The sequence below is a fragment of the Eretmochelys imbricata genome, chromosome 10 (assembly GCF_965152235.1).
Source record: "Eretmochelys imbricata isolate rEreImb1 chromosome 10, rEreImb1.hap1, whole genome shotgun sequence".
Classification (NCBI taxonomy): Eukaryota; Metazoa; Chordata; order Testudines; family Cheloniidae; genus Eretmochelys; species Eretmochelys imbricata.
In genome coordinates this window covers 46,094,758-46,107,980 of record NC_135581.1, presented here as the reverse complement: position 1 = coordinate 46,107,980, position 13,223 = coordinate 46,094,758, and the positions used below count along the sequence as shown (strand labels likewise).

The 13,223-nt window shown below is 48.6% G+C and overlaps 1 protein-coding gene across 2 annotated transcripts in view; it reads left to right on the top strand.

Moving 5' to 3' along the window:
• LOC144271576 (mucosa-associated lymphoid tissue lymphoma translocation protein 1-like) overlaps positions 1-13,223 on the top strand; it is a 68,717-nt gene that overhangs the window by 43,704 nt on the left and 11,790 nt on the right. For both annotated transcript variants that reach the window (XM_077828985.1, XM_077828984.1), the window contains exons 13-14: positions 2,779-2,930; positions 11,865-11,990. In XM_077828985.1, the coding sequence (XP_077685111.1) occupies positions 2,779-2,930; positions 11,865-11,990 (278 nt within the window). The remainder of the gene's footprint in view (positions 1-2,778; positions 2,931-11,864; positions 11,991-13,223) is intronic.

Below are 13,223 nucleotides of genomic sequence, written 5' to 3'. Positions count from 1 at the left end.
CTACAATGCCTTGATAAAGTATCTCCCACCTGGGCTGCTCACAAACAGCCACCAGCATGGAAGTTACACCCAGAGTGTCTGTGTGTGACTGCAGCCTGTCAGCCATACTTGGGTTATACTCTAAGTCTCACCAGCCTGGGTTATACTGCAGGGTGACCCCAACACACCCCCAGACCCAGATTTCCCCCCAGAAATGTATGTCGTGTTCTGCCTAGACCTCTCGGGGACAGTACAAAATATTTTAAGTCTGTTATTCCTTAAAGGGAATAATGTGCAGGGTTATTATCTCAAATAGTTATTCAGAAACTTCAGTTTAAACACACTGAATTAGATAAAACAGTAAAACAAGTTTGTTAACTACAAAGAGAGAGATTTTAAGTGAGTACAAGTCATGAGGCATAAAAATCAGAAATGGTAACAAGGAAAATAAACATAAAATGTTTACTAATACCTAACTTAAACTATATCAGATTCAAGCAAAATTTCTCACCATGTGCTTTCTTTCAGCAGTCTTACTGACCAGTACCCATCCCCCAGAGTCCAATGACTGCTTCCTTTGTTGCTTCAGTTGCAGTGAATGTGATGGGCAGGCAGACAGAGAGTGGGTGCCTTGGGGTATTTGTCCCTTCTTTTTAAAGTTTCAGTCCCTCTCTTGAAAAACATTTCCAGCTGGGCACTAGAAGGCAGAAAGTCTATGTGGAAGGATGTTCCCCTTTTCTCATCAGTGAGCATCCTTTGTTTTCCTTCGTCTTGATGACTCTGTTTACTGCTTAAGGTAAATTAAGCGATCACACATTCCTTTGTTTAGGACAGACTGTTTGCCAATCTCTGTTTGAGCACGGCTGTGGGGTTTGGAACATGTGTTAATAACATCATACAGGGAAATGTTATAACTTTACGTACAATGTTGCCACACAAATTTTATCAGGACCATACTGACCAGTAAATTATGAGTTTTCAGATGATACCTTATAAGGCATATCTTGTACAAAAATTATGGCAATAACATGTAGGGTGTGAACACCTAGGTATATTCTGTCACACATATATCTAGGAACAAAGAATGTAGGCCATACTTACAGGATGGGGGATTCTATCCTGGGAAGTAGGGATTCTGAAAAAGATTTGAGGGTCGTGGTGGGATAATCAGCTGGGGCAACATAGTGACCAAAAGGGCTAATGCAATCCTTGGATGCATAAACAGGGGAATTTCAAGTAGGAGTAAAGAGGTTATTTTACCTCTGTATTTGGCGCTGGAGTAACCGCTGCTGGAATACTGCATCCAGTTCTGGTGTTCACAGTTCAAGAAGGGTTAGAAAACATGTCTTATATCGATAGATGGAAGGAGCTCAATCTATTTAACTTAAAAAAGAGATACTTAAGGGGTGACTTGATAAGAGTCTATAAGCACTGTTGCATTCATTTAGATGTAAAGGCATTAACATAACCTAGCCACTGTCCAGTATTAAACAGTGTTAAGGGTTGGGGTTTGGTCTACAGAGACTTCAGCCTACTTAGTCCCATGGCAAACACGCCATTAAAAATCCTTTTAACCTTTTATTAAAGATAAAGAAAAGAGGGGAACACAGTTAAAGCCTTTACAATATAAAGTATTAAATAAGGCTTTCATTTTAACAGCATACCTTGTTCCCTTTCTTGTTAGCTGGAGAGAGTTTTTAGAAGGAAGAATCCCTGTGTCTGACAGTCTCTAAGATGGTATCAAAGCTGGTAATAACTGTCCTTTTGGAGAACAGAGAAGAAGTTAGTTGAGATGGGCTGCAGCTCTCTTTATTATTAAGGTCCAATCCTGTTTCATCCCAGGTGATGGTTGGGAATCAGCTGGAGCTGGTGGATGTGGTGAGGTCATCTGGGTCCTTTTCTCTGGCCCTGTCCAGTCAGGACATCTCTCAGGATCAGGATGATGAAGGCCTGGGGTCCCAGGAGATGGTGGGGGTGGCAGTCATAATTGTGAATCTCATCCCAGTAGCCAATTTTTCTCCCAAAGTCTCTTTTCTTCAAGGACCCCAAAAGGGAGCGATGGGCAGAATAGCTCATCCCCTCATTATTTTGTCCACTAATTAGGCCTTGTTTCTGAAGCACCAACTTTGGTTCACTAATTTCTGGTTTCACACTCAAGGACTATGTTAAAATCACGTTTGGTAAACCAAAAATGATCTTAACACAATCCTTGAGTTATATCAGAAGGCCTTTTTGTTTGGACTAGCTCAGTCTTTTTGTCTCCCTTTCATGCCTTTTCCCATCAACATTGGCTGTTCCAGGTTAGTGTGACATCTTATGAACTTATGCTCACTTCTTACAGTTGAACTCACAAGTGGTAATGAGGCCTACGAATTTACCCTAAAACAGTACCTACTTGGGGAACAAATAGTTAATGATGGTCTCTTCAATCCAGCAGAGAAAGGTCTAACACAAGCCAATGGCTGGAAGTTGAAGCTGGAGAAATTCAAACCGGAAATACTACATACATTTTTAACAGTGAGAGTAATTAACCACTGGAACAATTTACCAAGGGTCATGGTGGATTTTCCATCGCTGACAATTTTTCAGTCAAGGGAGGATGTTAGGTCTGCTCTAGGAATTATTGTGGGGCAGTTCTCTGGCTGGTGTTACGGCGGTCAGCCTAGGTGATCACAGTGGTCCAGTAGAATCTATGAATCATTCCCATCTGCTGACAGGGCACAGCAATGAGACAGAGAGCGCTTGGTGTGCTGTGCATTCTGGCCTCTGCCATGACTCTTCCTCTGATTTCACTTACAGAGTTGCTGAAGGAGACACTGACTTTTCCATGTGGCATCCAAGTGGAACTACGCTTCCAGGTGGTTTTCTCTAACGTAATGCACGTGAGTGCAAAGCTGCAGGCTCCTCCTCCGCACGTCACCGACATCCGACTCCTGCTCTGCAGACCTGCGGTGAGCTCCATCATGCCTTTGGCTGGGGACCTCAGGCTAGTGTCCTGAACTTCCCTTCAGCCCCTTTTCTCAGCAGGATTGAAAAGGCAGCAGAAATAGTAATGCCAGTGGTTGGGCAGGAAGGAGGGACAGTGTGCAGGTGGGGGTTGTGTAGTGTGGGTGGTGTGTGTATAGTGTGAGTGGGGTGTGTGCTGTGTGGGTAAGGTTTGGGAGGGGGTATATGTCCAGGAGAGGCTGAGGGGCTCAGTGTGTAGAGAAGGTGGGATGTACATTTGGGATGGTGGGGAGGGGAGCTGGGAATGTTTGGGTGGGTGGGTGGAAGCCTGGGGTAGTGCTGTTGGGGTAGGTGTGTTCAGGGGCCAGGCAAGGGCAGTGAATGTTGAAAGGCGGGTTGGGGATGAGCTGTAGAATGGGCATATCACTCTGTTTCTAGGGTGTTTGTCTGGCAGCTCTCTGGGGAACTGCATTTCTGACCATCATAAAGTGGGGGATCTGGAGGTCTTTGCTCTGCCCAAGGATGCTCACTCAGTGAGGAAGAGAGTCCTGCCTGGGATCCTGTAGCCAGCAGGAATCAGCCATGCTGGACCCTACATGCTCCAGCATGGGGACAGAGCACCACAGGCTGGCTTGCTGTATCCTGGAGACAGAGACACTGGAGGGATGTCAGATGCTGCTGGAGACAGCTCAGTGCAATGCCCTTCCCAGAGGGAAGAGCTTGTGTGGGCTGAGTGGCAGTGCATGAGCAGGGGCTGAAGTGCTGGGTGGGGAGCATTTCCCAGGAGTGTGCTCCTCTTACGGGAGGCGCTAGGCAACAGCAGGCACAACCGGCACCACCATGGGCCCATTTCACACCTACTGGGAGGGATGGCCCTCGGCTCCTGGCAGCAATCAGGACTGGTGATTCAGGGCATCCCCCTGAGGCTGTTCAGGGTTCCATCAGTCCAAGCTACAGAACAAACGTTCTAAATGCAGAGGCGATGTGCCATGCCAAGGCTTTGTTTACCTTTTATGTAAATGTGTTTCCAATGTCTCTTGATTTACTTCGGGGTCACATTCAAGCAGGGGAAATCACATTCTTCTTCAAGTGATCGCACATGTCCATTCCACAGTAGGGCTTTCTGTGCTCCCGTGCACAGTTGTCAGAGAGTTTTTACCTTTAGCAGGACTTGTTGGGACAGCTTGAGTGCCGTCTGCTGCCTCACACACATCGTGTAGGCACAAAGGGCTGAGCAACTCCGGACCCTCCTCAGTTCCTTCCTGTCACCACTGATGGTTGTTGGAGCTTCCTGGCCTTGCTTCTGCAAATCTTTCCTGTTATCTGTTTATAGCACCTGTGTATCGTATGAGTAGTTAAGTCAGTCAGTTAGTTTCTTAGTAAACAAAAAATTGTTTTTGTTGTTTGTGTGGGTTCCAGCACCCAGTGTTGGGGACCCGCCCCAGTACCAGATGTAAGCCACGCTCTCGGGGTTTCAAGCCCTGACACTCTTGTGGCAAGGCCATCCTGAATAGTGAGCCACACCCCAGCTCCCTTAAATGCAAGGGCATTTTGCAAGGGCTGTAGGCCCAGTTGGAAAAAAAAAAAGAGCAGCCAGATTAAAATATCTGCTCTTGGAGTAGGTGCTGCAGCCTACATTTGAGACCTCTACTCTGGGCTTTGAGCACCTCGGCTTCGGTCAGTAGCACACCTCTGGTGCTACTGGTAGTGAGGGGCAGATCAGCATCTCCAGTACCGAAGAAGAGGCATCGGAAATTGGATTCAATACCAGGGTCATTGAGGGATTCAAAGAGGTTGACTCTGCTAAGGACTTGGGAAGGTGTTCTAAGAGGAAGCACTCCCCACAGCACACCTCTAACTAGGGGAGTTCATTGACTCCAGAGCCCAACGGGGCCTGTTGAGACCGGCTCCCGATGGACTTGCATCAACATCTCTTCATTCCTCGGTACTGCAGAGTGTCCTGGGGCAGTGAGAGGTGCAGACAGGGGCAAGAGGGGGCACAGCTCAGCACCCCCACCTTAAAAATTGTTCCAGAGCCACTGTACTGGGATATTTTTAAGTCCTGATTTATTGCTTACATCACTATCACGTCACATGGAAAGAGCTCATTGCATTTGACGTGCGTGCTGTCTGTCGCCATTTTTTTTCCCACTGTAAGTTGAGGGGTACATTTGACAAAATGTCAGCTCCTAAGAAAGCAAAGTTAAATGTCCGTTTATTTCAGCTTCCTTGGACAGACACATTTGAATTTATTCAAAAGGACCACGCTGTTTGTGCTTTCTGTTGTGAAAGTGTTGTTTGTCGCACATCAGCTATTTGACAACATTTTCCAATGAACCACGAGAAAACCTTTCTTGACGAAGCAGACAAGACTGAATTGATCAAAAAGGCAGTAGCAGGATATGAGAAGCAAAGCAGTGTGTCTAAATGCTTAAGTGTAAGTAAAAATCAAGCCCCAGAAGGAAGTTACAAGATTGCACAGTGCATTGCAAAAAACTGAAAGCCATTTACAGATGGGGAATATATAAAAGAAATTTTTCTCAGCAGTTTGGAGGTTTTGTTCAATGATTTGCCAAATAAAGATGCGTATCTAGAATAATAGAACTGTCTGTCTCTGCGAGGGCTCAGAATATGCCGGCAAAGCACCTAAGCAAGTTGTTTATCAATCTCTACGGGGGTCCCTTTGCCCAGATATAGTAAGGTCCATTTTCCAGCTCTCGGGAACTCCCCAAGTGGATTTGCTTGTAACAAGGGACAACCAAAATGTCACTAGCTCTGTTCCGGAGCAGGACACAGCTGGGTTTGTTGATGGATCCTTTTCCCCCATTCCTCTTCTTTTCAAAGTTCTGTGCCAGGTCAAGCAGGACAAAGCCAATCTTATACTGATCAACCCAGCTTGGTCCGTCAGTAGGGTTGCCAACTTTCTAATCGCACAAAATGGAACACTCTAGCCCCACCCCTTCCCCAGGAACCCGCCCCCACTGACTACATTCCCCATCCCTCAGTGGCTTGTTCTCTCCCACCTTCATTCACTTTCACTGGGCTGGGACAGGGGGTTGGGGTGCGGGAGGGGGTAAGGGCTCTAACTGGGGGTCCAGGCTCTGGGGTGGGGCCAGAAATGAGGGGTTCAGGGTGTGGGAGGGGATGAGGGCTCCGGCTGGGGGTGAGGCTGGGGATGAGGGGCTTGGGGTGCAGGAGGGAGCTCCAGGCTGGGGAATGGGGCCGAGGGATTCGGAATGTGGGAGAAGGCTGCAGGCTGAGGCAGGGGAGTGGGCTCTGGGAGGGGGTATGGGCTCTGGGCTGGTGGTGCAGACTCTGGGATGGGGTCAGGCATGAGGGGTTCAGGGTTTGGGAAGGGGCTCTGGGCTGGGGCAGGGGGTTGAGGTGCAAGGGGTGTGGGGGCTCCAGCTGTGGGTGCAGGCTCTGGTGTGGGCCCAGGGATGAAGAGTTTGGGGTGCAGGAGGGGGCTCTGGGTTTGGGGGAGCTCAGGGCTGGGGAAGGGGGTGGGGATCGGGGTTGAGGTGAGGGCTTAGCTCAGGCGGCTCCCAGTCAGCGGTGCTGCATGGCTAAGGCACACTCCCTGCCAATCCTGGCACTGAGCTGTACCCCGGAAGTGGCCAGCGGATCTGGCTCCTAGGCGGGGGTGCCAGGAGGCTCAGTGCGCTGCTCTTGCCTGCAGGCACCAGCCCCCCAGCTCTCATTTGCAACTGTTCTCAGCCAATAGGAGTGTGGAGCGGGTGCTTGGCATGGGGACAGCACATGGAGCCCCACCCCTCCTCCCCCCAGGAGCCGGACTTGCTGGCAGCTTCCAGGGCGCAGCGTGGTGCCAGGACAGGAAGGGACTAGTCTGCCTTAGACCCGCAGCACCACCAACTGGACTTCTAATGGCCTGGTCGGCTGTGCTGACTGGAGCTGCCAGGGTCCCTTTTTGGCCGGGCATTCCAATTGAAAACCGGACGCCTGGCAACTCTACCCATCAACACTGTTTTTCTCAGCTTTTGGACCTATCAGTCTCCCGCTATTGCTCCCACTTCCCACAGACCTAGTTTTGCAGAATCATAGCTGTCTCCTCTACCCCAGCCTCGAAGCTCTCCACCTGTTGGCCTGGAGGCTTCATGGCTAACATCAGCAGAGGAGTCCTACTCAAGAGAGATGCAGGAGGTAGTGCTGAATAGTAGAAAGCCATCAACAAGGTCGACCCGTCCTGGCTGAATGGAAAAGATTTTCCATCTGATGGAGGCTGAAGTGGGGGGCGGGGTCTTCCCCATCCTTGCTTCTGTTCAGCATGTGAAGGACTATATTTTGTATCTGAAACATCAAGGATTAGCGATTAGCTTAATTAGGACACAGCTAGCAGCTATATTGACATTTCACCTTCCGGTGGATAACCGCTCCCTTTTTTCCAGCCCGTTGGTCATAAGGTTTTTGAGGGGGTTGGACAGGGTGTTTCTGCAGGTACGGAGTCCTATTCCACACTGACGTCTGAATTCAGTTTTATCAAAGCCGATGGATCCCCCATTTTGAGCGTCTAGCAACTTGCTCTCTGTTACACATTTCAACAAAGGTAGCATTTGTAATAGCTATTACATCAGCCAGGAGAGTAGGGCAGTTCAGGGCTTTCTACCCCCAAGGGATTGTAGAGCTCTCATCAGACGTGGGAGACAAACTGTGGGACTTGGTCTGCCACAATGCCAGTCAATAGTCTGTGGAGCCAAAAGATGTGTTCAAGAAAGAGGTGGGTGTTTTCCAGGGCAGCGAGAACTGCACAAGAGAGGATCAAATGGGCCACCTTGGGCAAGTAATCAACAGCAACCAACCCAATTGTACATCCCTGGGAGTGGGGTAGTTCTGCTATAAAATCCAGGGACACAGTAGATCAGGGCTGAGAGAGGGTGTATATGGACTGAAGGAGAACACAAGGGTTCTTGGCCCGGGAACACCGATCACAGCAGGAGTCAGTGTATTTCCTGATATATGTGTGTATACGCGGCCACCAGAAATTTCACAAAACCAAGTTCCTGGTTTTAGTTTGGCCAAAATGGCTGGCGAGCTGGGACTCATAACGTACTTTGAGACCCTTGCATCTAGGCTGGCAGTCCGGAACAGAAATGCGTTGTCCGCAGTATAGAATTCCATTCTGCAATCGCAACTCTGAACTAACCTGTGGTCCGCATCACATCGCATCGCTCTGGCAGGTCTGGGTGGCAAAGGGGTTGTGAGGCAGCAGCGATTGAATGAGTGACACCAGGTCCCTGTCCACTGATCCCAGGACAAAGGGTGATGGCATAAGGATGGTTGAATGCGGTGTTGTGCATGACCCAGCAAGTTCATCCATGCGGGGCAGGGCATCTGCCCTCCTGCTTCTTGCACTTGTGTAGCAGGATAAATAGGTTTGGTTATAAATAGGGTAACTCACTTTCTGTTGAAATGAGGGAACAATGATATGTCCTGATACTGACAGTTTTCCTGTCTACTTAAGCCAAAGCTTACTTCAGCTAATGCAAGGTGTTATGGGATACTTAGCATAAGTGAACAGGATTATAGTATTGGCCAGTTTAGGCTATCTCACTGTTACAATGTTTGTGCTTAATGTATACTTATATGTATATGGTGTGGATGATACATGTTATTAATATATTAATATGGTAGCCAGCATACATTAGTCAACACAACCATGCCTGTAATCGTTTCCATCACTCCGCACTGACTCAGCCATTTGCGGCTTCAGAGTGACTCGCAGACAAATTCTGGAATCTGGTTATATAGATTCTAGCAGTGCCCACAGTATAATAATACTTAGCCCTTTTCATCAGTCGCTCTCAAAGCACATCATAATCTTTAAAGCAGTTATCCTTGCAGTGGGTTAAGGCAGTGCTGCTTTCCCCAATGTACAGAGAGACTAAGTGGCTTGCCCACGGGCACGCAGGAAGTCTGTAGGAGAACAGGGGATTGAATGATGGTGTCTTTAGTCCTAGACTGGGATCCTACCCACTGGGCCATCTGTTGGGCACTTTACAAACACAAAATGAGGGACAAGCCTTCCCCACGAGAGGCGACAGACAGGCAGACAGAGGATAGGGAGAAGAGGTGCATCATGTAAGTATGGGGGTCAAGGTTGTGATTGTTTATGTCTTGGGGATAGAGTATCACCATTTTTAACAGCTGGAAGATTTATGATGTACAGCGAGGCTGTCTGCTAAGGGTGTTCATGAGATTGCAAAGCCAAACATTACAGACTGGGTAATGCATGCCACAAGGGAGGAGAATGAATGCTGCAGGCAGCAAGGGAATGGCAGGGGAGGAGCTGCCTGGAGAGACACTGAAGGAAATGCTGGTGGGGAGGGAGGAGGGCAGTGAGCCAGGAGAAGACAGGATTACAAACGGGAAGAGAAGAGAAGATGAAAAATTGTGGAAAAATTGGAAAGAGTCCAGTGGAGGGCAACAAAAATGATTAGGGGACTGGAACACATGACTTATGAGAAGAGGCTGAGGGAACTGGGATTGTTTAGTCTGCGGAAGAAAAGAATGAGGGGGGTTTTGGTAGCTGCTTTCAACTACCTGAAAGGGGGTTCCAAAGAGGATGGATCTAGACTGTTCTCAGTGGTAGCTGATGACAGAACAAGGAGTAATGGTCTCAAGTTGCAGTGGGGGAGGTTTAGGTTGGATATTAGGAAAAACTTTTTCACTAGGAGGGTGGTGAAACACTGGAATGCATTACCTAGGGAAGTGGTGGAATCTCCTTCCTTAGATATTTTTAAGGTCAGGCTTGACAAAGCCCTGGCTGGGGTGATCTAGTTGGGGATTGGTCCTGCTTTGAGCAGGGGGTTGGACTAGATGACCTCCTGAGGTCCCTTCCAACCCTGATATTCTATGATTCTATGATAACATGTCAAAAGCAACAGCGAAGTTGAGGTGAAGGTGGCGCAGAGGTCTTGAGATTTGATCAGAAACTGATCATTAGAGACCTGGGCAAGAGCAGCTTAAGGATGGGGATTCAGTGTGAGGGAGGGAGGTGGAAGTAGTGGCTGTGAAGTTCAAATGGGCTGTGATCCAAGGAGAACACATGGGGTGGAATATTCCTTTTGTTCTGTTCCAGACGAACAGCCTGTCTTCACAGCAGAGTTAGCACCAGGTATAACTCTGCTGTTACCCCAACCAAACTCCCATGCACATAGACAAATCTCTAGCTTGAGTTTAATGGCGCTTTACACTCGCGTGAGCTAGCCCATCAGGGGTTGGGGATTGGAGCTTGGGTGCTGCTGATGGTGGAGCTACTAATGCAGTGCAGACGCAGCTACTCTATGCTTGTCATATAAATACTGTGTTGCTAATCCAGGCTCTCTGTGCAGCTCCAGTGCTGGGTCACAGTGTGGCTGCTCTCACTTGAGCAAAGCTAACTCAAAGAGTTAACTCGAGCTAATTCAGTAGAGAAGACGTAGCCTAGTCACCTTCCACCTGAGACCAACACAGAACAGTGCAGCCCCGAGGAACAATTTCAGATGGTTTGAAGTAACTGACCAGGGGGTTGGACTGGGTGTGGAACTCCACCCCTTTACAATGATATGTTCTACCCTCAGCAGCAAGAATGCTGCCCTTTAATGTTTCCTCCTAACTCTTTGCCTCAACCATTGTTGCTCTTTTCCGAGCTCCCTCCCATCTGCATCTCTCTGATGCACCAAGTACTTGGAAACAGACGCATCTTCAGGTCAGGTTGGTTTGTACAAAAATACTCCAATCTCCAAGGTATTTGCATTTATCCAGTTGCTCCAAAATGAAGCCTGAATCGCGATAACAGGAGCTAGGTCACTGATTGCTGCTGTTCATGCAGCAAACCCTCCTGCTGTCACTAGCCCTTCATGTACAGACATGCCTGTTGGCAGCAGGGACTGAACTCAGGAGCTTCAGCACCAGTGCACCAAGCTTGTGCCAAGACTCCAAACCTCCCCACATGCACGGATGGGAGATCAGAGCAGATGTGAAAGTTGGTGTGACATGCCCACTGGTCTGTCTTGCTGCTAGTGTCACTTCTTACAAACAGTGCTCCATTCTGAGGGCTGTACTGCATTACACCTGCCTGCAATGGCCAGATGGCATTGAACAGCTAGCTTGGGGTCAGTGCAGCGTCAGTCCTGTCCTCGTACGCTGACTGCAGGGGGCTTTTGTGGGGAACAAGCCCGAACACCAGCTGTATGCCACAGCAGTTCACACTTGGCTCAGAGGAGGCTCCCGAGCCATTTGGCAGCTCTTGCAGCCAGCGAGCACTAGCCAGAACACCTAAGGATCTGGCCAAGTCTTTTAGGGTACCTCTACTTTACCCAGCCCATGTCAGTGAGCTTCCCAGCCCAGGTCGACAGACTCGGGTTAGCGGGGCTCACACTAGTTCTCTAAAAATAGCTCTTCAGACAGCGCTTTGAAGTTGTGACTTGGGCTGGAGGTCAGGCTCTGAAACCTAGGGAGTGGGGTGGGCTTCAGACCAAGCTGCAACATCAAAGCACTGTCTACACAGCTATTTTTAGCGCACCAGCGCAAGCCCTGCTAACCTGGGCTGGGAGGCTTGCTGATGGGCTGCCTAGACATTACCCATGAATTTGGAAGGGCTGTTGTAGTTGCTGGAATGCGCCACTAGAGGGCCTCATGATCCCACATAAGCAGGCCAGCGTATTACAGACTCCCTTTTAAGCTAGGGCAGGTAACATCAAGTAGGGATGTACATTTGTTTTTACTATATTTATGCTGGCAAAAGCCCTACAGTTCTCTGGCTGCTTTGTGCCACCAGAACAGCACAAAAGTGAATACTCAGAAACTGTCCCTGTGTTCTTACACTTCCCTTTTGTAGCATTTGTATTAGAAAATGCAGTATTTACCTTAACCAGAGCTCTCTGGCTTCTTTGGCTTGTGCTGAGAATGCTTTTTTGTTTATTCTTGTCTGTCTGCTCCAGGAGGTGCAAGAACTGGCCATGCTGAGTGACTGCCAGTCTGACCGGATGGTGTCACTCCTTGTCTCACTGTATGAGCAAGAGGAATTGGACTGTGTGCTCCGGCTCTGTGGCCTACAGAAAATTCAGGTAAAAAAGCCATCCTCTGTGGAAACTTCACTGCTGGCTTTACTGCCCCAGAGAGCAGCTGGTGCCTCCCAGACCATCCTTGCAGGAGACATACATCATCCTCAAGCATTCCTGACCCATGTTCCTGGCTGTGAAGGGAAACACTGGCTCAGATATGGCCATGGTGCTGCGGCCTCTCCCTGGGCCTTGAACTCTCCTGTGGCAGATTAATGACGAAGCCAACACTGCTGCTATCAGGGCAAATCACTGTTGGGGCACAAAAGAGCTGTCCCCTTTGCTCAAACTTCCTTTCTAGCCCCTGAGACTAGAGAGCATGTTTTCCTCAGTCCTTTCGGTTTCAGACAGACGGCCGGGCCACAAGCAAAGACCAGGCCCATCTCCAGTGGCTTACAAAAAAATTTAATTCCATCAAGAGACACTTACCTATCCCATAGATAGACAAGGCTGCTCATTCAGAGCGGATGAGTAATAAACTGCAAGGCCAGAAGGAGGGATCATTATGGTTATCTAGTCTGACCTGCTGTCTAGCATAGGCCAGAGACCCTCAGTCAGTCAGCCCTGCGGTGCTGGGACTGGTTCTTCCCTGCTACCTGGGGGCCCAATACTTTGCAGCTTAGCCACAGCATATCCTCACAAAAGCTTCCAGACTTGGGGTGAAAACTCCAGGAAATGGAGAATCCATGAAATCCATCCATAACCTGGTGCCAATGGATAATCGCCTCATTGTTACAAAATTGCACCTTATTTCTAATTTGAATTTTTAGGACCCAATTTCCAAGTCACAGGATCTTCTTATTCCTTTATCAGCTAGATTAAAAAGCCCCCTACATCAGATGTCCCTTCTCTGCATAGGAATGTAAAGGGGCGTGTGTCCCCCTATCCTTGATCACCACAAAACCTGCTCAGTCTCAGGTTTTTAGTGTTTGTTCCATATAATGTATTCAAGTGCCCCCCATTAACACTTATAAAATGCAATATAACAATTCTAATTCCCTATTATGCTATGACCGTCAGCCCCTGTTTATCCAGGCCCTGGAAGGAAAAGAGATCTCCCTTCTTTGGGCTTGGCTTCAGTCTGAGCACAACTAGCTCTGTCCTCTCCCCTTTTCCCTGCTAACCCTGCCTTTTATCAAGCTAGTCAGCTGATGGGCCAATTAGTTCCTTATCCAGCTCCCCCCATCGACCGTCACTGGGGAAACTCACTAAGGCTGCAGCGAGCAGAGTTCTGACTCA